The following is a 23,264-nucleotide window of genomic DNA, read 5'->3' as shown; positions in this document are numbered from 1 at the left end:
GATCCAGTGAGGTTGTGGATGGTAATGAGTGCTGACACAGACTGGCCACCCCCACAGTGCCGTGTGTGCCGATCGCCGCTGCCATGGCAAACCGCTTCCCCGCTAAAAATCGGCCTGTCGGACGCACAGCGAGAAGGACTTCCTCTCTTCCACAGGTGGCCTCTGTCCACCAGCAACCTACTAAATCAGGCCTTTTCTTCCAGCAGGAAAAGGACTTTCAGTCAGTGTTGTGTTTCTGGTGAGGCAGTTGGTAGTCTGTTGTGTGGTGGGTATTCTGTCATGGCACACTGAGTCCACCAAAGATCAGCCTGTCATTATTTATTTAAAGGAGACTTAGGAAGAACCTGATATACGACACAAGGTGCTTAGTGATGCTGAGAGGAGGTCTTTAATTTAATCAAGGGTCATTCCGCAAGAGTCTCCTGTTACTGATCATATTGCTATTATTCTAAGCAATATATATTTAAGCGGTATATTGTACAGTACACAGGTAAGTACAAAACTACCTTTGGTCTTTTCTCCACTGATATGACCCATATAGCAGCCTATCATCATAGCATTACAAAGCCACAAAAGTAGATGCAACAGCAGTACAGGGACAAAGGTACAATAAGTAGCTATTTACTGTATTGCAATGAGGGAAGATTGCCTTTACTGGGAAAACACACTATGGGAGTTGCATGTGTGTGCTGTTTAAACGGCTCAATCATAAAACAATCAGAATGGATTTACTTGCCATTCAATAAATGATTGCCAAGTGAAATTTTAATTTGTCATGATCAGAGTGTTGCAGCCAGTCAGCGTCGACAACGGCAGACATAGTTGACGGCAATCTAATCTTGAATTTCAGAGAGTATGACAACCTTACTTCTCTGTGGAACACAAAGCAGAAACTGGTCTGAAGCGGTCTGCTTTGGGGGACAAAATGTTTTTCATTCATTGTCCCTGAAGTTCTCTGAAGGACGGAGGCCTCTGCTGGAATCAAGCGGTACAGCACGTTGTTTACCAACCCTTGTGCACCCTAGGACATCCCTACACAAGATATTCAATTGGCACATTTTGTTCTATCATCGTAGCACACAGTTGTCACATCAAACACAATGCGTAAAAAACATCTCCTGTTATGCACTGTACAGTATCACGTCATAACATTAGGATAAAGTATTCACAAGGCTCTACAGTTCATGTGTAAGTCACCGACACCCAGGCTCACAATACACAGCTCACTCACCCTGTAAGAATATGTACACCGTGATCGTCTCTTCCTGGAATTCCATGTTGTGTATTTGAACAGCAGTCATTCTTAAAATTAGCACAATATTGTTCTATTTTTGGTGTGTGTATTGATTTGTTTGAATAAACAGTGGGCCGCATGGAAAGGATAACAGACAACAGAGTACAGGTCAAAGACACCAAGTTGATTTGGAGAGCACCATGCATAACCATTCCCCGGGTGCATGGGAGCTGAGTGTTACTGAAGCAACTGAAAGCAAGATTGATCGGCTTTGTTAATGGTGGGATATAGGAAAGACTGATTGATCTGACTGCCACAGCATTAATGCGATTCACACGACCAGCAAACTAAGTCCCAGTGTCCATGGTCACACCATTATTTTGCAGTGTCAGAGAGAGGCGATTTTTTTTTTTTTTTCCGGAACTGCACTCCGTTGCTCTCCCCCTACACAACTGTGTATTTTTTCTTCTCCCAGGGCCCACATATAGACTTGCAAAGGGAGGTTATGCAACAGCCGGGCCACTTGAATAAACTGCCATTTAATAGGAGTGAATGGAGGGGCTAAGAGTGGCGAGGGAACCATTGTCGGTGGTCATTGGTATTCAGAGCACTGTGGCATTACTATTTGGACCCATGTTGGTTTTGATCAAACTCCCCCTGTATCTTTAGCACCCAGATCTGTAAGGAGCTTTCTTCTCCATGTCGCCCCCGAACTGCTCCTGTCATAGAGACCAGCAGAAGCAGTCCAGCAGTCACGAGGCTCACCCATGCCTGGCACATGGAAAACCAAAACATCCCTATCAAAGCTGTGTATTTTGACTTGAATGTAGTCCAGTATATCTGATATCTGATGTTTTCTGATCAAAAGCGTGACAGTTGTAAAAGAGACCTGGAAACCAATCTTAGGTAAACACTTTCAGGGTTGCATGGGCTGGGCCAGATACATGTTGTGTAGTCTGTCATTCCACTCAGCAATACCACAATACCACCAGTGAAGCAATTACCAAAGATGACCACTTACTTGATAACAAAATGATTAGCATTTTCTATGAGAGATTAGGAGAATGATATAGATTTGTCTCCCACACTAAACGAGTTGATAAGTTTACTTTGAGAAAACAGTCTGTACCATTCTTCTTGACGCTGAAAAACAATGTGATAGAAAACCTATGAATAATTTGACACCCATTGTCGAACTGAATCAATACATCATGATGGTACACAATGAAGGCAGATAACCAATGGCCTGGTTCAAGAATTCATCCCAGTCCTGTAAATCCCTCTCCTCCCACCCAGTCTGTCTTATAAAGCGGAGTGAACTGGGTTAGGGTTTACGTAACCAGTGTCTGCTCCCATAGATCCTCAGCAGCTCGTCTTCCCCTAATCTTTTCAGCTTGATTACTCTCTCCATCCCCCTCCTCTCCCCGACTCATTCAACTGAGAGCACTCTCACACACAATCATGCACATGCACGTCCACACGCACGCGTGCACAGAGCATCAGAATCCGCTATGCTCCGGTTTAGAGCGGATGGGATGCTTGTCATTGCAGGTGTGTGTGTGTGTGTGTGTGTGTGTGTGTATGTTTGTGTGCATGTGGGTGCAGCAGTGCCTTGTCAGAGTGCAATATATCACAGTGACATACAAGAAGACATGTGATGGTTGTATCTGAGGTTAGCTGAGCATGTTCCACTTCCTTTTTGTGTCAAACATTCTTGCACCTCCAATTTCCAGACCTTTGAGCTCTTTTCTGCACTTATTCATCGTCCTATAACTAACATCCCATCAGTCTCAGTCGTTATTGATGCTTGTTATCTGTCAAGATCAGAAGCATTGTTGCAGACAATCTGCTTGAAGACAACAACATAGACAAACTATGCTGTGATACTGTTGACTGTAGACATGTAATGAATTTGGGATGCAGCATGCAAATATTATGAAAGAGACCCACACTCACACAGTGGTAGGGGTCAATGCTTATTGCTGCTCTTATGAAACAAAGTTTACAGCGTGTCTGTGCCCAATTACACGCTTTTTCCCTTTAAGATCTTCTGGCAGTCATTAAATGTATTGCTCTGCGTTGTCCTTACCGTGTAGCAACCGTGTACCGTGTTTTTTGCAGTCACGGAGCAATTTTGATGGCTACTGTGATAAATCCAGGGCAAAGGCTTAGTCAGTATCTGCTCAGAGCGTATGTTCGTCATCGACCATCCTTTGGCATGAAATAGTCCGAGTTTTCCCAGCACAGTCGTCGAGCTATCCAAGCACTTCTGATGGTATCAAACTAACTTAATTGTATCAATAAGGAAATCTGCGTTCTTGTACTGTAAGATGGCGAAAACAGCTTTTGGAGCATTACAAGGATGGAAAGGCCAAGAGAAAGTGATCTTTTGACGGTCTTCCAATGTATGGAAGGCATTAGATGTCTGTTTTTTGTGGACACTGCATCCATTTTCAATTTAAATGATTATATAATTTTATATGAAAAATAAAAAAACATTTTGAGGACACACTGAGATGCATCCAAGGTCCAAGGGGCAGAGGGCAGGTTCCCTTTGGGCCCTTGTGATTCACATGTCAGTGTTTCCTTAATGATGAGTAAGGTAAACTATAGTAGTAAACCAATGACCCTTCACCCTGACCTTTGCTCACCAAGCCACAAATGGAGCATGAACATGCAAATATTCTCTTCAGGGCACAGCTTACCTACAAACCTGTTCACCTGGGCCCAGCCTCTAAATGGGCTGTAAATTCTGTGCTACATGACCCTCCAGCTGGCTGAACATTTAATGTGGTTTATGAGCCTCGTCACTCAAGGCCAACAGGCAGAAGATGCAGGAAGGTGGGAAGCGTGTGAGTGGAATGTAAAGTTCAGTAATTCTCATGTTTTTTCCCAAAATATGAACTATTCTGGTACAACCTGAATCACAAATGAGAGAAAGATATCTGCACACAAATAAGAGTTCATGCAAATTTCACTTTAATATAGCAAGCTTTCAGTCATAAGACCTTGGCCAGATCTGCAACGAATCTAGTTTTCGAAAGCTTGTTGTATTACAGTGAAATTTGCATGAACTCTTAGTGTGCGGATATCTTTTTCCCCTTTACGGACACTCTCGATACTTCCAGTGAAACCACCTAAGGGAAATTCTTCGGTCGGGTGAGCGGTGGTGTTCTCTCTTAAGGTATTTCAATCTGCATCACTGAAAATCTCATTATCTCCAGACTACATGTGACAGCCTCCGTGACTTGGCTGAGTTCCCTGCCTGGCTCACCTAGTGACAGCAACCAGCCTCAAACCACCATCTGGTGCTTCAAACTCTTGCTATCACATCATTACTGTAAACAAAATTTCATCTGGCATGATAAGGGCTTTTACAGAGAACTGGGTCTGACACAAACAGTATCCTGTTCTTGTTGGTTTGCCATTAGATTACGAAAACAAAGTAAACAATACATATAATATCAGAGTATCATCACAAGGCAGCGATACTCTACTCATTATAGTCCCTAACCCTTTATAAATTAATGTATAGTTGAAGTCGAACTGTGTTTGAAATGTTCAATCCTGGTAGCCGTTCCCTTTTTGGATCATTCCTCACCCACCAAGTCACAGTTGATTTTAGAACCCATAGTACAACTTTAAATATAATCCTTTATCAAAAATGTAACTGTGAAATTGAAAGTAAGTAGTTTTTGAAGCCTCTCTGATAGAAAGAGATCTTCAGTCCACTTTATCAGTAGTGAGCTGCCTCAGAAAGTAGGACACTCCAGATCTGAGCCTTCATCATCAGAACAGTCCATCGTGTTTTTACACAGCTATAAGCATGCTTTTAGAAACATGCCGTCACTCCATAAATGTTGGCATTTTACATGTTTGACAAGGTATCATTTATTTTGTGACTTACGGCATAGTCACTCCCAGCTTGTAATATAGGACCAGTATTATGCATATACATATATACATATACTGTATATATGTTGTAGGCTACTGGATCTATTCCAGTGGGTTAAAATACAGCAAGATTACCTGGTGCACAAATCAAAACAATGCATTGAATGCCTTTGAAATGCCTTTCAGAGAACTGAAAACAAGTTGTAATCATTTTATATGACATTTAGCTATATGCACTTTCAAATGCTATGGAATTAATTTAAATATGATCTATTTTTCTATCACACTGTTTGTTCTCTGACAGCCTTGACAATAGCCAACAGCAGCTTGTTATGATCTGCTGACATCTACTGGCTCTATCTAACATGACAGCCACTGTTTACATAACATCACTGAAAGTCATAGATGTGGCACTAGCGTCCTCTAGTGGCACTGACATTGACCTTAGACCTAGACCCAACACATTTAGCAGAATCAGATGGTGCTCATGATACCACTGACCACGGCTCTACTGGAGCAGGTGCTGGATAAGTCTTTTTCCCTTGCACCCTTTAAATTTCCTCTTAAGTAGCTTCAAAGTTGAAGGTTTTTTTACGACAATGTCTTATACATATTCTGTATCTGCTTGTTCCAAAGCTTCATTGAAGCTATAACACGCGTATATTGAGTGAAATATTCAAACCCATTTTTTATGGCTGCATCATTACATCAAATGGAAAAAAAATCTAGATGTTTGTGCACCATTTTATACACATGACCCTGTAATTAATCATGACCTATTTGGTATCTTTTGAAACCATAGGATCTTGACTAGAATTTAAAATAAAGTTCTGTGGTTTTGAACAAAGCTTGGCTGTGAAACATGTGTTTGTAATGATGGTCCTACATGAGGGACCATAGGGTAGAAGGGCACCTTGACATGAGGTGTTAAAGAATGGGAGAGCATTTCTACAGACAGATTTCTGACAGAGAGCGACTGTAAAGCAGCAGCAGGTAAGAGGGTTGTGGTGCAGAGGTGATGTGATACAGGTGAGAAAAGACATATAGGAGTCTGGTTCAGCATGGTAAGAATCACTGGAGCATAAGTAGAGTCACCAACTGTGCTTAGGCTAACACCCTCCCTCTCTCATCTGGGAAAACATGTATGTGTTATGCCTTGTTTCGTAGAAACTGCTGTGAAATAATCTTTATCCACTCCGTCTTGTAATATGTAGGCCTAGTCCTTTTGAAGGTGATCATGCCCAGAGCAAAAGATTGCTACTTCACGATCACACTGAACTTATTTGAATGTTTAATGTATGACAAATCCAGCTGGACATTTTTATTCATTTCATGATGACACAAAACGCAATGTAGCAAGAACACGCTGTCATGCCATGCATATATAATGAGCAGCTTCGTGTGCTACTGAAAGAGCCTTTTTATTTATCTTTTGAAATATTCACATTTGGATCGATCACTTTTAAAATACACAAATTATAATCTTCACAAAAATATTCAATCCTTTTCCATTTTTCAGATGCTTTATAAGTGCTCTATAAATTAGAATACATGGGTAACGCCAATAGTTCACATCAGGGTGTTGCATTTCCATGACAAAACAGTTGTCTGAAAATGTAAAATAACCTCAGTACTTAAAATTGGCGTGGTCTTTTTTCCGTTTAAGAGTGAGGTTTGACAGTGAAACTGGCCCTTTTGAGGAAAAGTTGTATGTCTCAAGTAATGAAGGATAATATGGAATGCTCCAGTCAATGGCTGATAATCTGTATCGGCAGATATTCACTCTAAATAGAAGATCAGCAAATTGCCTACTGCCGATTTGCGAGATAGAAAATGTAATCCATTTGCATGGTGCATTTATCACCAAACAGTATGTTCTTATACAAAGTCTGTGATGGGTATCCACAAAGAAATCTAGTTGGAGCTTCCCTAACAATATGGAATAGAAAACCAGAGCCCAACAAAGGCTTTCTGCAGAAAATGCCCTTGTGCACTTCATATAGCCCTCATTAGTTTGATCCTGATATCTCAGTCTAAGGCAACGGTTCCTTTCAAAGGAAATCGGGGTTTGAATGTCTTTTCTTGGCCAATCAAGTTCATAACTGATGAGGAGACATCACAGTGATGGGGAACAGATACTACATATGCAGTCATTGCCAGAATCTGAACACATAAACTACGTCAAACATCTTGGTGGCCCATATGCTACAATCTCCAGTGGAGGCTGAATGTATCTTTTGCTGATTAGGGACTTCAGCACACAAAGTCAAAATCTCTCCTCCTAAAATCCTCCGGCTTGCCATGCCATATCAAACATGAAAAGTAAGTTTTAAAAGAAGTTTTTTGTCTGTCATTCAAATACAGTACATCAACGTGGTAGTATTGAGATACACACCATGCAAACACAGAGATTTGATGTATCTTCTGACAGTGGTGCTGAATACTGTTAAATTCGGATGGTCACATTTGTACAACATGCTCTTCCTCTGTGAAGTCACACTGTAACAAAACTGTATTCCCAACAATTAAATACCTTACAGTGAGGTAAGTCCCTGTTCCACTTGGATTACAACAAAAATCACTACACTGCATTACAATCTAATGGAATTACTGAATATCTATAGCATCAGGGGAAAAAAATACACTGAAAGTGACCTTTAAAACTGTGATTTGTAAGTGCCTTACAAATCACAGTTTGTAAGGCACTTACAAACCCCCCCCCCCCCCCCCCTTACTATCATGGGGGGGGGGGGGGGGGGGGGGGGGGGGGGCAAAACATACTATTCACAGTGTTAATGTTGGTGTGATAAGTTTGCAAAAGCTTAAGCTTATCAAACCACAGTGATGCTTCCAGGATCTTACATTGTACACAGTCACATGTAAATATAACTCAGTATACATACCATTCATTACAAATGTATCAGCTGAAGCCAAGTACATTGTTTCATCACTCATCTATGATTACTTCATAAGAACTGTAAATGCCAAGAGTTTAACCTCAGTAGCACACCAGGTGAGATAATATTGCTTTGGGCCCCCATGACCTATTATGTTCTCTGCCCCCAAAACAAGTTCAGCACTGAGAATGGCACACAAAATGCCAAATGTCACTACATACATTTCAGCTCTGGTTTTCATCATTGCCCTTTTACATCTAATCTTTGAGTTTTCAGAACAAATCAACAACCACATTTTTCAGCTGAATGCTCTCGGACCACTGCTGAGAGGTTAGGTGACACTTTGTTTAGATTTTCCAGATTTCCACTAGCCAGAGCAAATGTGAGAGAGGCAGGTTATAGTTTCGGACACTTCTTTTGACTGCTCATAATGCCCAAAGTTAAACAGAAAGACCTGCAGGAAAACAGCACAAGGGAGGTAGGAATTTGAATTCCAAAAACTATGATCCACAAATACTTTAGATGTTTCATCAACATTGCATGCTAATTACTGGTCGGCTGCACAGCAACAAAATCAAAAGCATACTGTTGAGAACTTGTCACAACCAGAAAAATGGCACTATGTAAACCGGCGGACACAATCACTCTCAGCGAGCCCTCCACCCAGGATGATATTTACATTTCTAGCACTCCTTTCAGCCTTGGAAGAGTCTCCTACAGGGACGTGACGCGCTCGGCCCTGCTAGGTGACCACTTCTTCACGTGGCAGGTTGAGCCTCACCTCCCCTCCCGCTGCTGTGGAGGCTGAGTAGATTGCGGTGGCAGAAATAGAAGAAGGGCCATTGGTCTCCATGGTGAAGAGCTTGCATGTCCCCGGCGGGGCGGTGTCCGGAGCCTCCCTCTCTGGGCTGGATGCCCGGGATGATCCAGGGGAAGGAGTGGGGCTGAGCTGCACAGCTGTAGTATCCTGCAGCGTGTGCTCACTGGTCTCTATTTCGAAGGCCGCTCCCCCGGCCAAACCGCCGTGTCCCATCAACCCCGTGCCCCTGCCGCCCACCTTTGACCTGCGTGAGCTCTGGGCAGGGGGAAGGCGGCTGCACACGCAACAGGCCCCGAAAAAGGAAAAGGCCACCAGCAGCAGGATAGGTCCGATGATGATGGGGGGATTGGCAGAAGGCACCAGTGTGCTGAAGGCGAACGCCCCCACCAGGGTGATGTTGATCCCAGCCAGCATGATGCACAGGCCGCAGGCGCAGCACAGCGCTGGAGAGGGCAGGCCATGAGGGCGAGACTTCCTCCTCTTCTTCTTCGTTGGCTCCTTTTTAGGTACAGGAGTGCTGGAGTTCCTATCAGTGATGACCATGTCTTCACCTCAAGGCTACTCTCTCTCTCTCGCTTCCACTCTTTTATCTTTTCTCCCGGTGTTTCAGCCGAGACTATTCCCCATGGCAATGTTTAACTAAATCGAGTCCAAGATTCACAGTGTGAAAACACCTTCCTCTGAAAAAGACGATACATAACAGCTGTTACAGAGAGATTTTTTTAGATGCACACAGAGAAAAAACAAGGTAAGTGAACTCATTACACTTCCCTTGTTCTGTGCACTACAATATCATTGGACAGCTATCTAATCATTGATGAGGCTAGTCAAGTGCCCTGTCTGACAGTTTGTGTAATCCATCAATAAGCTCGACCCCTGAACATTCATCACACACACACGTCAGGAGTGGGTGTGCATTACAATAAATACCCTATCTGATAACATAACTTACAAGTGGAAAACACTGGGCTCTATGCCAGTGAGCGGTGCAGCTGAAGCTGGCACCTGAGTGGCACTTACAGTACAGCTGCCTTTATTCTGACACCTGGAAGAACGTCCCACATGATGGACTGTCGAAAATCAAATTGGAATGCTGCTCTTTAAAATGAAGAATAACTAAAATGCGTGTACTCTCCGGTAGTCTATGCCCCTTGTAAAAAGAGGGAAGCATCAACAATATCTGATATGCGCCGATGCCAGATAAAAATTAACATGATTAACCGGAATCAATGATAATGTTGATTTTTTCCTTGCTTAGTCTAGTAGTAAAATGCGTGCAAGGGCATTGCAGCTGCTTCATTCATGCAATGCCACTAGGGATTAGCATTTGAGTATTTGTTAGCAATCAAATCACCCCGTTCATTCATCATACACCCCCTCAAGAGCATACAGTCCAAATGAAGTGGGACGTAAGACCAAATTCAAGCAAATGTGTATAGCCTATACCGTCTATAGTCTAGCATCCACAATCTCAAGTTTATACAGGCTGTTTAGTAACAGTATGTGCAGGTAATAATTAGGCTTTGTTCATAACACATCAAATTAATGGTTATTTTCTGTCATTGCACTGATCTGTAGCATGCCGGGAATAAAATCATTTTACCCTTTACGCCGAGGTCCTGAACACTTGAAGGTCTTTCCATTGTTTTACCGATATGGATTTTCAACCAGAATCCCAGTCTAATTACGGAGTCTAATTACAGAGGTTGAAAGGACGCGTAAACAACAAATGAGGAATTTGCATCCTGGTTTTGCAGGTTTATATTCCTAAGTCATGACAGCCATTCAATTAATGTTCAAGGGAATACAAAGCAAGGCGATCCGACCTTATGAGGAAAAAACAATCCGAGAGAGAGAAAAAAAAAAAAAAAAAAAAAAAGATCACTTAGGTGAGATGGCATTTCTTCTGAGTTGTCGTGTAGACGCAACACCGTGCGCTGTTCAGGATGTGAACCGTGAGACACGCAACACCTGTCAGGTTATTCCGCATGGTGGGGAAGGGTGGTTGAAGATTAAATGGAGGAAAAACAACTAGTGGAGGAATTTCTCTCGCAGTCGGTGTGAAGTCTTCATATTTAATCTGCCGCGCAGAGGCTTGCCTCCTCCGAGACTGTGAACCACTGGATGCGAGTCTCTCCTGTCTCCATACACATCATCACACACCGCTCCTCCCTTTGCCAGTGTTGAACCTGACGGGGGAGGGGGGGTGATGAAGGTAAAGGCTAAAACTCACAATGCATACCACCTAGTTTTACTAGGTGGTATGCACCAATATGGTCTTGGGTTGCTGACCTCATGCATTAATTGCATCTGCATGAGGCAAAGGGCTAGACTGTCTGAAGATGCACATGCAGAATTTATTTAATTCACTACTTTTGTTTTTTTTCTGTCAGAATGAAAAAATGCTTCTTCTTTTTTTTAACCAAAAATCTCTGTTCCTCAGTGCCTGGAAATAGGTGAACTAGGTCAAGTTAATCTATCGACCATAGTGGCTGCTTTGCCCTTGTGGTTTGACTTGTAACAGCTCTTTGATTTATAAATGATACTGTGAGCAAAGGTCATATGGGCAACAGTTTTCTCTTTCAGTTCCTTATCCTGTTTTCACTCATATCTATCTATCTATCTATCTATCTATCTATCTATCTATCTATCTATCTATCCTTTAAAAAATAGTGCTATTGTTAAAACCTGCCAATGGGCCTGAATTCCTTTGTTGGTATGACTATCAAGTTAGTCTGATCATAGGCATATTATAAGGTTTATTTTTTGTTCATTATCAGAAAATAGGGACCCCAAACACTATGAATCTAAAAAGGTTAAAAGCTAGAAAAAGATGTGACATCATGTTTGTAAAGTCTCCCTCCAATGGCCTGGCTTTCTTTTAAGTACTTTTGGTAACATCTGCAAAGTTCAAGTTTTAAATACTTTTGATAACACACACACAAGGTTGAAGTGTTTCAGCGTCCTCAATCATAGCTAAAACTGCTCAAGCCAAAATCAGTAGTCCACAATTAGGGTGATGTGCAATTAAATGCACATACTGTGTCATTCCAGTGATTACAGACACAGAGGGATCATGGTGAGGTCTAACAATAGAAGTCCTGGCTCTCATCAAAGCAGCGTGGACTCTTCAGGCTCGTGTCCCTGAGACCCATCAACAGAACCAGCATCCTTCAGCCTCGCGGCACGTCACGCTGTTCGTCAGAGCGCTGCGTTCCCCCCACGCCGCTTCCCATGCAGCAGCCACTCTGCCTCTGCTCTCCTGAATATCAATGTTTCACTGCGGGGGTGCAGTTCAGCGTGTGCATGTATGTTGCCATTTGTGTGTGTGTGTGTGTGTGTGTGTGTGTGTGTGTACAGATGCATGTATGCGTATTTGTGTTATTCGTGACAAACAGAGAAGTTGAGCTGTGTTCCTATGCTAAAACGGATGGATATGAATCATGCAAAATCCCAATCATCACATAACGACCATAATCATTTCTTAATTGGTGGCTGAGTACATTGTGTGATGAGATGAGCTGCTCAGGAGTGGGCCTACAGCACTAAACATTTGCTTTACTTCACTTCAGGAGGCAACGTGAAGTATGGACCTACTTCACTAACAATTACATGTTGACGCCAGAGGTTAATTTAATCTTTGGAGCTCTTTATTAGACCAGATGAATATATAACGTCATGAGGAAGTCTCAGCGAATATCATAAGGAGTTCTGCTGGTACATTAATGCAACATTTCTGTAGGAAAAAAAACAATGAATCATAATCAAATCCTGCCAATATTAACATTGTTTTGTCCCACATTCGACATGAACTTAATGAAGAAGAAGATTAAGAAGAGGATTAAATAATGCCGCCATATTGCTCAGTCAGGTCAGCATTGTGTGATGACATCATGGCACGTCTTGATCAGAAGGAGGCTGCTTAAGTTTCCTTCTAGACAAGATGTCTGGCATGTCTGATGTCCTGCAACAGACCAAAGCATGTGTCAGGCATGTAAGGGATGTTGGCTTGTGTGTATGTGTGTGTGTGTCTGTCTGTCTGTCTCTCTGTCATGTATGTGTACAACCAACATTACTGGCACAGTTGTTAAACGTGAACTAGAAAAAGACTGTAGAAAAAAAACCCACAAGTAATCCATTGTTTCCATTATTTGGAGGCATTTCTTCAGAAACAATGTCTATTTTCAATGTGTGGTAACCTTCACACCTTTATTCCTTAAGTTGTCCAAAATTTGTTGCAGAGTAAATTTCATTTAAATTTTATATGGTAAAGAGAACACTAGCGCTAGTACTGTGTTCATTAAAATACTGCAAGAGCAGGGTGCGGAGTTCATCACATGCACCTGCACCAAGTCTAGTGGATGTGCGAATAACTACCCACTGCGTAATTCAATTTTATATAACTGCTTCAAATATGACCCATCTACCTCGCTAGACTAATTGTGTATTTCTTTATAATGTTCTCTAAAACCTTGCATTTGAATGGATGTTTCTGTTATCGTCTGAGCTGTTATTTTCTCTGGTGCTGTAGATGCTACACAAAGAGAACATGGTTAAGTAATGGAATATCAAAGCATTGAGACTTGCAGGGAGTACATTAGCCTGAAACCACAATGTGATACAGATTAGATTAAGATTTCTTCTGGTTATTTTTCTATTGACCTCTAGGGGGGGAATTGCAAAGGAGCACCTCATACTAAACTATTCCATTATGCATTTTAGGCTCAGTGGAAGTTAGGAAAAGTTAAAGGGGCTCGTACTCGCTCCATGTTTCAATACCTTTGGCCTTTTATAAGTATGTGGTCCACTGAACTCCAGAGAAAAATAAATAGCCATCCTTGATGTGTACATGAAATGTCAGTTCAAAAGCAAGAACGCTGAAGTTAAGACTTTCCAGAGTATTTCAAAAGATTGCACCACAAATTTCATGGTCTACTTGGGTCATACATGAAGCTAATATATCCAACTTTAGCTTTGCAATAAAGGGTGCCATTAATTGTGACAACATTTCTAGGTTAAATATTATCACACAAAAGAAATAAACATTTTGTCACAACTGCCTCTCGATGGTTTTTGGCGAATATTTAGATTGCTAACATTGTCAAATTGGCCAACATATGGCCTGCATGGCTGATGAATGATCGAGTCAGACATAAATGAAATCTATCTGGGATCTGGGTTTCCATAGCAACAACATCCAATGTGACCTGATTGTTTGATTATGAAAAGGAGGTGATGACTTGTACTGTTTACTTTGGGGAAGTCGCCTTTTCTCTTCTAAATGGCTCAGGCAGGCAATAGAAAAGCACACGCTGTTATCTAAGGTGCTTGTTTTGCTACACTACCGCCACTTGTGTTGATGATAAAAAAATATCCATAATTCATCAGAATAACAAGTTTATCCTCTTCCTACCTGATATCCTCAACCACAATCTGCCAGACACGATGCAGCAGATGCGGAAATATTGAGATTAGGTTCACCTCCTCAAAAGGGGATATATTATTGAAGTAAATATATTTCTAAATATTTCATTAGCATGGCTTAATCAACACCATGCCCTTTATATTAGATGATTAATCATTTTGTTCATCCATCAGCATAACAACCTAAACACTTTGGGTTGCTGCTTAAGTTTTTGGTGCCATTATGCAGGTTCATCACATTTTATGTCATTACATCATGTTCTTTTTTATACTATGGCAAAATATTATTAGAGATAGTAAAAAAATAAGCAACGCATAACGTAAATTAGCCACCGAATCGTTTTAGAGAGCAATCGCTCAACGGCATTACTCCATATCAACCTGTCCCTAACAGAGACTATCTCAAAACCCAATTTGGCTTGGTGGGATGAAAGCAGACACACGTCCAAACAGGCAGCAGGTCCAATCATTCCATTGCTTTGGAGTGGCACAGAGTCTCTGGCTGCCCGGGCATCATAACCTTGTAACTATGAAATAACAACCTGACTATTTTCACACTGAGGGTTGTCCTGAGAAACCCCTGTTGCCACAGGGAGACAAAAAGATGGTCCCACTTTATTTGGATAGTCCAATGCTCATATTCTGTTTACTATCAAGTGACTATAATGTGTCACTAAAAAGTCTAGAGTTTCAGGGGATGCGAGTGAAAATTAGTCTACAGATTCAGTGTCTGGGTTAGGTTTAATCTCAGTGTCAGGGTCAGAGTTAGGGTTAGGTTAAGGTCAGGGATAGGGTTACATAGTATGTAGTGATGCAGCAAATAAGCAAGTGACACTTTGTTGAACATTTACTTTTTGGCACCTGATAGTTGAGTATCAGCATTGGACTATTCAAATAAAGTGTTACCAAAAAGATCATGAAAAAACAGCAGGGACACAAATTTTTATACATTTAACCCTTCCACATTTAACCTTGCATATGTATGTGTGCGCACACATGCTTGCGCGTACTTGTACATGTATCTGTGTGTGCATGTATTCTTTTGTGTGTGTGTGTGTGTGTGCGTGTGTGTGTGTGTGTGTGTGTGTGTGTGTCATACCCCTCTTCTGGGTTGCCCTCAGCCACTGGGCCACCGTCCACAAAGGTTCCCATACGACTCTTGGAGCGTTCCAGATTTAGCTGGCTCTGAGTCGCTGCCAAGAGAGGAGAGAGAGCTGATAAACTCATTGCAACATGTAACATTATATGTATCGCCGGTCTATGGGTTATCCGAGAGCCGAATGGAGTCATGAGCGCGGGTAGAAGACAAATACAAAACCTCTGGGAAACGGGGACACACATTTGGAATTATCTGTTCTGTAGTTAGTCTGTTTTCGCTTCTGGCTATTTGTCCTCACCAGTCTATACCAGAGCAGATTAAAAGCTGCTATGGGCAAGTAATGGCTGCAGCATCCCAGAGATATCCATCTCCATCTCATATGAGATTATGAGTTATTAGAGAGATGGCTGATGCTCTCCAATAACCAACCACAATCAACATCTCTCTCATCTCTGTTAACTCTCCAGTGTACGGGCTGGTGAAGGAGTCAGATCTGTATCAAAAAAATAACAGACATGGACTTGCTTGCTATCAAGTGATAAACTGAATACTACCTTTAAATGTTTAATGACAGCTGTATTTGCTTATCTGTCTTTCAGTTGGAACGTGTAATGAGAGGCTGTCTAACACTCACACACTCACCTTCTCGTCTTAGTGTCTCTGCTGGTTGTTCAGGAGGAGGATTGGCAGGCGTGGGGTGCACTCTGAAGTGTCCTGGGAAGGAAAAGCAAACTATTGAACTAATGAGAACTAAGTTGTCTCTTGGATAGAACAGATATTACTGTCTTTTTGTTTTTTATATATATATAATTTTGATATACAAATTTAATTTGTCAGCACGTCACAAGTGATGAAACAACTTTGAATTTTAAGATTTTAAAGTAGGTGGAAAGTTGAAAGTCTGAAAATTGAATTGTCAAATAACGAACAAAAAATGTCAAATAATTTACCCAGGGTTGGAAGAATGTTGTTGATGTTAAGCCAGGCTTTTACGAAAGGGTAGACAGCTATCAGCAGGCCTGGAAAGCACAAAGTATAATTAATTTGATGAATGATAAACTAACACTGGTTTTACTATGTCCCTGATCATCATGGTTGAATGCGTCCTTTCAATTTAGAACTAATAACAGGGAGCAGTTTGATTGATTGCAGGGGTAGTGTAAATAACTAGTGTCACTATCTTGGATAATAAAAGGATTGATGATCAATGAAATGTATTCTTTGTCCCAAATTTATGCCGTAGTGTATAGAAAAGAAACCGTGTCATTAATATGAGTGGAGGAAACAACTGTGCACTCCGAGGGCTCCAAGACAAATCTCATTAAGCTGATATCAGATTTCCCTGCGGTGCCATTGAAAACACAGCTAAATGGCAGATGACACTGTAAATCTCTCCGCTCACACATATTCTAATTTATGGCAAGCTGCTAATTTCATCTGAAGTGCACTTTGACTAGCGTAGATGCTTATGACCCACAAAAACACTTAGAGAAAATGGCCACATACAAGAGCTCACTTCCCTTTCTCATAAAAATTCACATACTTAATACATTGTGACCAACTAGTGCATTTTATGAAATATCAATATTACTCCACATGAGCTGTGATCATCCTGACAACATTCAGATTATATTTTACATATGTGATGTTTCATCCTGTTCCTGTTAAACTATCAAGTAATGACATATTACTTATATTATATATATATATATATATTATATCTTCGGCACTCGGCCTGCGGCCTTGTGCCTACGATCGAATCACAGCCGTGCTGATATACAGTACAACAGCACTCCCTCTCGTGTGATATTGCTTAAATATCTGAAGGTCTTGTGTGCCTCTCAGTGGCACTTCCCTCCAATTCAGCACAGTTATTGATTTCCCTTATAAGCCATTAGAGCTGGCATTAAAGCCTGGCAGGTCCTGAGGGTGGCTGTGATGCATGTCTGTGCTTATAATGTCATGAAACTGCAGAAGGAGTGAAAAGACTTTGTCGAGAACACTCCGTTCATACTCATTAGTCAGCCTATGTGTCGGAGCAAGCATCACGGCACACGAGCCCCAAAACACCTCGTCTAATCAGATCAGATGCTGCTTTGCTGCAAAGCACCGCCAGAGTAAACGCCTTGTCGTACCACTGCGTACAATTTTGATGAATTCTAGTGCACATTTATATGTGCACAGAAATACACATGAATTGTTGAAAGGTGATCAGCTAAACAGTGAGAATATATTTCACATTTGCATACTGACGCTCTCTCAGATCAAAAGCCCTGCCCTTTGCTCTTATGTCTAGCAAAGCACTTGAGACAATCCTTTATCTGGCAGTGGAAAACTCTACACTGCAGGCTATCAGTTAGATTCAGTTACACTGTTGTATCAAATGATCACGGGGGGGTGGGAGGTTTTCAATGAAAGTGGATGGAAATTAGCACAGACCACTGATCTTTCACCTGTGTTTCTGACAAATATTTGGCAATGGGCCTTGCAGATATGAGTGAGTGTCAAACCCAAACCCAAACACTTTCAGGAGGAGATTGTTTGTCCACTATCAAACTACTAGCCTATATCTAACCAAAAAATTGTAAGGTCACTACAGGGGGAAAAAAACAATGTCAGGTATGCGATTAGAGGCTCTGTTAAAATTAGAGGATACAAGAGAGAAAAACATAGCAAAAATCAGCAATTAGGACTGAGAATAACTTAACAATTAAAGTCCCTGAAAGCATGAATGAGCAGTTGTTCCTATAAACAGAGTTTGACAGACACTCACCGAGGCCCCCCGCTCCCAGGAAGATACCTCCCACAGCATCAGCATCACACTCCCTGGACACCCCGATGATGATGCAGCCGGCCACAATGCAGAGCAGGGCCGAGCCCACCCGCAGCGCATGGTACTCCCCGATGCTGACTGGGTTCATTCAGCAGGTGGAGTCCCCCCCACCTGCCACGTGTGCTGCCCCCGAGTCGCAGACACACACACACAGTGACTGGACCCGACACACCAAGTACTCTGCTTTGACTTGGGGCCCTCAGAGCCACCGGCAACTTCAGTGTCATCTGCACAAGCCTATAGCCCCTCCCTTCTGCCACACTCGCTGACACAGAAACACTTTCTCTGCCAGCACTTCCATCTCCATTCTCCCTTCTCCGCTGCTCAAGACTTCTCATGCATCTTTAAAGACGGAGCTCTGGTTTCCATTGCCACCGAAAATTAAAAAGCTTGCGACAGCGATATGCGTGGTAGCTACAAATCTGATCACAGTTGGCCCGCTCTCTTCCTGCCAGCATGATAACAAACACTGCAAACACTGGCATACAGTTTCAAGTAGATAGTGTGTGTAATGTCAGAGAAATTAACACAGAGAAACAAACAGCTGTCTGGCCTCAGACGCATGGGACATGTCAAAGATTTAAAATTAAGGTAGCATGACTATGAGGGCAGAGCAGCAGAGAGAGAGAGACAGACAGACAGAGCGAGAGAGAGAGACAGAGAGAGAGGGAGGGAGGGAGACAGAGACAGAGTTAGAGAGAGAGAAAGAGAGAGAGAGGGAGGGAGACAGAGAGACAGAGTTAGAGAGAGAGAGAGTATGTGCTACTTGTGCGATTTGTCTGTGAGCTTGAAGGGAATGTGTAATGAAAGGTTCAGAGTCCTCTACGGTGGGGGCCCGAGGCCGTCCACAAAGGCCTGCAGTTGCCATAGGAATAGCATATCCATGGCAACAGAGGGAGAAGAGGGTAAGCGGGATTAACACCGGTGAGTAGGGTAACAAATGAAGTTGGTGGGTAGAGAAGAAACACATTTCCTGTTCAAGCAGTAAACTCCCTCTATTTTTCTCTAGTGCCACATACCAACATCTATTATTTATGATTGCTGGTAAATTTGTGTGTATGTGTGTGAGTGCGTGTTAGTGTGTGTGTGTTTGTATAAAAGTATGCGCATGTCTGCTAAAGCATGTGGGGCCATCTACATATACTATGTAGTTGTGGAATACCTAAAAAACATGTACTCCATCGGTAATTGAGATGAAAGTTTTGAAAGATCATCCAAATGGCCCTGTGCAGAAACCAATAGCAAGAGGTGCCAATTAGGCTGGTGTGAGAAGGTCGAAGGAGAACCCCTGGTGCTGAGTGAGACTGAGAAACCAGGCTGTTTCAATCATTCATGGTAAGCTCAGTTATCTCACGTCCGTCCTCTGTGTCTGAATGTGCAGGTGAAGAGGGGACAAACCCCATATGGCTGAATCCATGTAAAGTCTGTGTCTGCATGGTATCTCACTTTTCACATAAACTTTCCCATTTCGCGTCATATTTCTGCAAGGCAAAGAAAAGAGAGTGACCGTCTGGCAGAATACTCAGAATACTTTCATAGGTTTTCAATTCTGTACTGCCGACTGTCTCTCTTGCCAAACTCGTAATTTTCAAAAGCTTGGAATTGTGAAAAAAGTTTATATTTCTATGGCCTTAGTAGCTGATTAAAAGGTTAGACCTGAGCGCATAGGAATATACATCACACACACAAACACAATAAATTCCACAATACCTCAAATAGCATGAAAATAATTTGAAAAGTAATTTAGTCTGGCCTATACAAGGGAGGATGACACAACACGGGGCAAGAATAAGGTTGGGCACATTAAAGATGTGTGGGGTAATGTTATGATCTTGATGTGAAAATTAGCGCTAGCAGAATTTCTGTGTGACTTAAAGCACATTCATGCGTGGCCTTCTCAACTGGAGGGGAACAGGGACTGAAATGGCGTGGGCAGAAAGTGATTACAGACATTGTAATCACCTACTGAATTGACACACCACATCTCGTTAATGATGAACATCATAATGGTTGGTTTCCCTCACCCACCACACCTTGGGCTATCAATGTGGAAGGGTGTTTGTTTTAAAACTGTTTCACCAGTTATCAGTTTTCTAAGAAATAGGTAGCATTTGCAGAGGCTCAGTAGTGAGCGAGGAGTGGGTTTATACCTGAAAGCATGAAAAGGAAGTCACATGCTGGGTCGACAGTTTTCCGCAGTGTTTGGGTGGAAGAAGAGTAAAAGCAGCAGAACCATTAATAAAAAGTGTGCTGCTTCGGAAGCGTAAAAGGGGGGAAAAAAAGGGCTGCGTTGGCCGGGAATCGAACCCGGGTCAACTGCTTGGAAGGCAGCTATGCTAACCACTATACCACCAACGCCTTGCATCATGAAAAGTGAAAGGTCTGTTATTCAAACTACGAATTCCACAATTTAACTACACGATGTTGAGTTTTTCTGACGTTTCCTCAATCAAAACTGGAAACAATGTAACAGTCTGGTATTTGCAATACACGTAAGGGGAAAAAAAACAAAAAAAACCTACTAAATGGAAAAGGTCTACTAAATAAATCCTAATATATGTACCATTCTGCACTTATTAAAATCTATTTTGCAAAAAGATGAGATAATCTTAGAAGCTCGATTCATTCACAAGTAAAGGCTAAAAAAGGTTGTGGGAAGAGCAACAACAGAACAGATTTCTCTGAGGACGTACTCATATGGTTTGGACTACAGATCAGTGGATTGCAGCGGCATCCTGAGGAGGTTTGGGGTATCGTCGGTATCGTCCGATTTGAAAAGCAGACCAAGCCTGCAAAACGTACTTGGCCAGTACGGGGATCGAACCCGCGACCTTGGCGTTATTAGCACCACGCTCTAACCAACTGAGCTAACCGGCCACGACTTTGCCATTTTTCAACCGTATTACATATTGTCCCATGTCTCACACGACTTTACAGTACTTATATGTAATGAATCCATAATGAATCACAATACAAAATGATAATTTAATGTGATATTAGCTTTTACTTGTTGAAACCACCAGAAACCTGTTAGCTCCAGTAAAAAGCAGCTAAACCCGGTATCACCTTTTTACTGGAGCTAAAACAATTACATTAGCTGACCGGATACTAGGTTTAGCTAGTCTACTAAAAGGCAATATTGTCCAAACACAGAATTGATCAGATGTCGCAATTATAAGTCCCCTGTAAAACAACAACACAGAAATGAATCATGTTTATTCCATACGGAAATACAACCAGATTTTGTTTCCAAGAGCCAATTAAGGACCTCCAGTATGGCCGCCAGAGGGCGTGTCATGTCACCTGAGGTCCTCTAGTGTAAATCTCTCAGTAACTGTAGGAAAGCTGGCAGATACTGGGAATATATATCTACACTACATTAAGTGAGCTTCAGACCTCGTGGCGCAACGGTAGCGCGTCTGACTCCAGATCAGAAGGTTGCGTGTTCAAATCACGTCGGGGTCAAATATTTTTGTCAAAGTAGTTGCACAAAAATAATCTCGTTGACAAAACCGTTTGACAAAACTCGGCTGACGTTGCCTTACCCCTGTCAAATCAAACGACCGACTACTTCTCTGCTATATTAATGTTAATCACATTTGTCCAGACAGAAGACAAATCTGAAGAAAACAGTTTGTGTGGCATCAGCACTGGACACTATACTTTAACACAAACAAAGGCTAGTGTCACAGACGAGATGGAAACTGACTAATTTCATTGGGATATAATGTAATGTACAGCCAGTCCATTTCTACAGTGAGTCTCTTGGCTCTATGGCAGTTGTCTGTGATGTCCACCCATGTGTCCATCCATTCCCACATCCACATTCCTTGGTCTGTCTACAGTAGAGAAAATGTGCACAGTAGGAACAGAGTTAATCGAAGAACCTAAAAAAAAAAAAAAAAAAACGTGGGCTCGTCCGGGATTTGAACCCGGGACCTCTCGCACCCTAAGCGAGAATCATACCCCTAGACCAACGAGCCGCGGTGGAAGCACACTGCGGATTTTGCCTTCACAAAATTATAATCACCGTGAGTCCAAATGTCCAAACGCATAACCATAAGGCGAGGGTCAAACTATATTAACTATTTAAAGGCACCGTTTCAGACACAGGCTAATATGAAGATTAGCTCTTCTGAGTTAGAGTTGACTTGAGTCTTACGTTTGACAATAATAGTCACATTGAATGGAGTGTGTACGTTACATTAGAGCAGGGGTTCCCATAAACAGACCCATAAACAGATACATACACTTATGTTACACCACGGGCCCCCATTTGATGATATTTTGTCCATCTGAGAGTAATTTGCTGTTAGATATGACTTGGCACATAAGTATATAACATACTGTAGGTGGGGAGGTAACAGTAGGTGCAGTGAACTATGGACAAAATCATCATTCTCTCATTGACCTCATTTCTATTCAGTGACATTGAAATCTTCCTTTCAGCGCATGTTTAAATGTGTTATTGTTGGTTCAGAAATCAATAACAACACCGTTTATACTACAAGCACCCGTAAATAACGTTACTGTTACGTGGAGGTGTGTTGAGGACCCAAATGCAGGACAGCGAGGCAGGTGGTGTTTAAACCCCAAGACTGGGTGTTTAATGTAACCGGTTGCAGGTGACACAGGAAACCAAAGACGGGAGCTCTTCACACATAAACTGACACATGTAACAGAAAACAATGATCCGACCAAGACTGACTGGGGAACAAGACTAATACTAAAACAGCATCTTTTGACTAGAGACGTTGAAAAGATGTAGAAACTAGTTTAGCTATGTTTGAATAAAATACAAATACGAGTTTGATTGTGTTGATGTGTCTTGTGGCCGTGGAGGGTCTGAGTTTGTGGACCGGGAAACTGGAGTGAAACGGACTAATTTCATGTATTTTGATTATTGTATTGAATACTAGCGTGAAATGGACCGTATTATGATTTGAAATGTGTTGGGGACACTGGAGTGAAACGGACTATTTCATATATTCTGATTATTGAATTGTCAGGAGCTTGTCTTGTCTGTGTGTGTGTGTTTTAGTCTTTGTCCTGTCTATTTTGTA

The 23,264-nt window shown here is 41.9% G+C and overlaps 2 protein-coding genes and 4 non-coding genes across 6 annotated transcripts; 1 reads left to right on the top strand and 5 right to left on the bottom strand.

Moving 5' to 3' along the window:
* Window positions 1-8,767: 8,767 nt before the first annotated feature.
* Window positions 8,768-9,388, bottom strand: tmem275a (transmembrane protein 275a). The gene has a single exon (XM_071925057.1). It carries the CDS (start codon window positions 9,386-9,388, stop codon window positions 8,768-8,770), a length of 621 nt encoding a protein of 206 aa, XP_071781158.1.
* A 3,348-nt stretch (window positions 9,389-12,736) lies between these two features.
* Window positions 12,737-18,289, bottom strand: kncn (kinocilin). Its single transcript, XM_071925056.1, has 5 exons — window positions 18,142-18,289; window positions 16,319-16,387; window positions 16,011-16,082; window positions 15,369-15,462; window positions 12,737-12,809 (listed from the first exon to the last, which is right to left on the bottom strand). The coding sequence occupies exons 1-5, from the start codon at window positions 18,287-18,289 to the stop codon at window positions 12,737-12,739; spliced, it is 456 nt and encodes a 151-aa protein (XP_071781157.1).
* A 2,198-nt stretch (window positions 18,290-20,487) lies between these two features.
* trnag-ucc (transfer RNA glycine (anticodon UCC)) lies at window positions 20,488-20,559 on the bottom strand. The gene has a single exon. It is a non-coding gene; the product is annotated as a tRNA-Gly (tRNA).
* Window positions 20,560-21,004: 445 nt separating this feature from the next.
* Window positions 21,005-21,078, bottom strand: trnai-aau (transfer RNA isoleucine (anticodon AAU)). Its single transcript has one exon. It is a non-coding gene; the product is annotated as a tRNA-Ile (tRNA).
* A 516-nt stretch (window positions 21,079-21,594) lies between these two features.
* On the top strand, window positions 21,595-21,666 carry trnaw-cca (transfer RNA tryptophan (anticodon CCA)). The gene has a single exon. It is a non-coding gene; the product is annotated as a tRNA-Trp (tRNA).
* Window positions 21,667-22,112: 446 nt separating this feature from the next.
* trnap-agg (transfer RNA proline (anticodon AGG)) lies at window positions 22,113-22,184 on the bottom strand. Its single transcript has one exon. It is a non-coding gene; the product is annotated as a tRNA-Pro (tRNA).
* Window positions 22,185-23,264: the final 1,080 nt, after the last annotated feature.

Source organism: Centroberyx gerrardi, chromosome 13 (genome assembly GCF_048128805.1).
Source record: "Centroberyx gerrardi isolate f3 chromosome 13, fCenGer3.hap1.cur.20231027, whole genome shotgun sequence".
Classification (NCBI taxonomy): Eukaryota; Metazoa; Chordata; class Actinopteri; order Beryciformes; family Berycidae; genus Centroberyx; species Centroberyx gerrardi.
The sequence above is the reverse complement of the archived record's forward strand: the minus strand, read 5'-3'. Positions and strand labels throughout refer to the sequence as shown.

Bases quoted from the DNA above. Each gene is read 5' to 3' on its own strand.
- kncn (XM_071925056.1), bottom strand. From the start codon at position 18,289: ATGAACCCAGTCAGCATCGGGGAGTACCATGCGCTGCGGGTGGGCTCG. The intron at 16,388-18,141 runs GTGAGTGTCTGT...TGTGCTTTCCAG, and splicing joins CCTGGGAGCGGGGGGCCTCG to GCCTGCTGATAGCTGTCTAC. The intron at 16,083-16,318 runs GTAAATTATTTG...TTTCCTTCCCAG, and splicing joins CAACATTCTTCCAACCCTGG to GACACTTCAGAGTGCACCCC.
- tmem275a (XM_071925057.1), bottom strand. From the start codon at position 9,388: ATGGTCATCACTGATAGGAACTCCAGCACTCCTGTACCTAAAAAGGAG.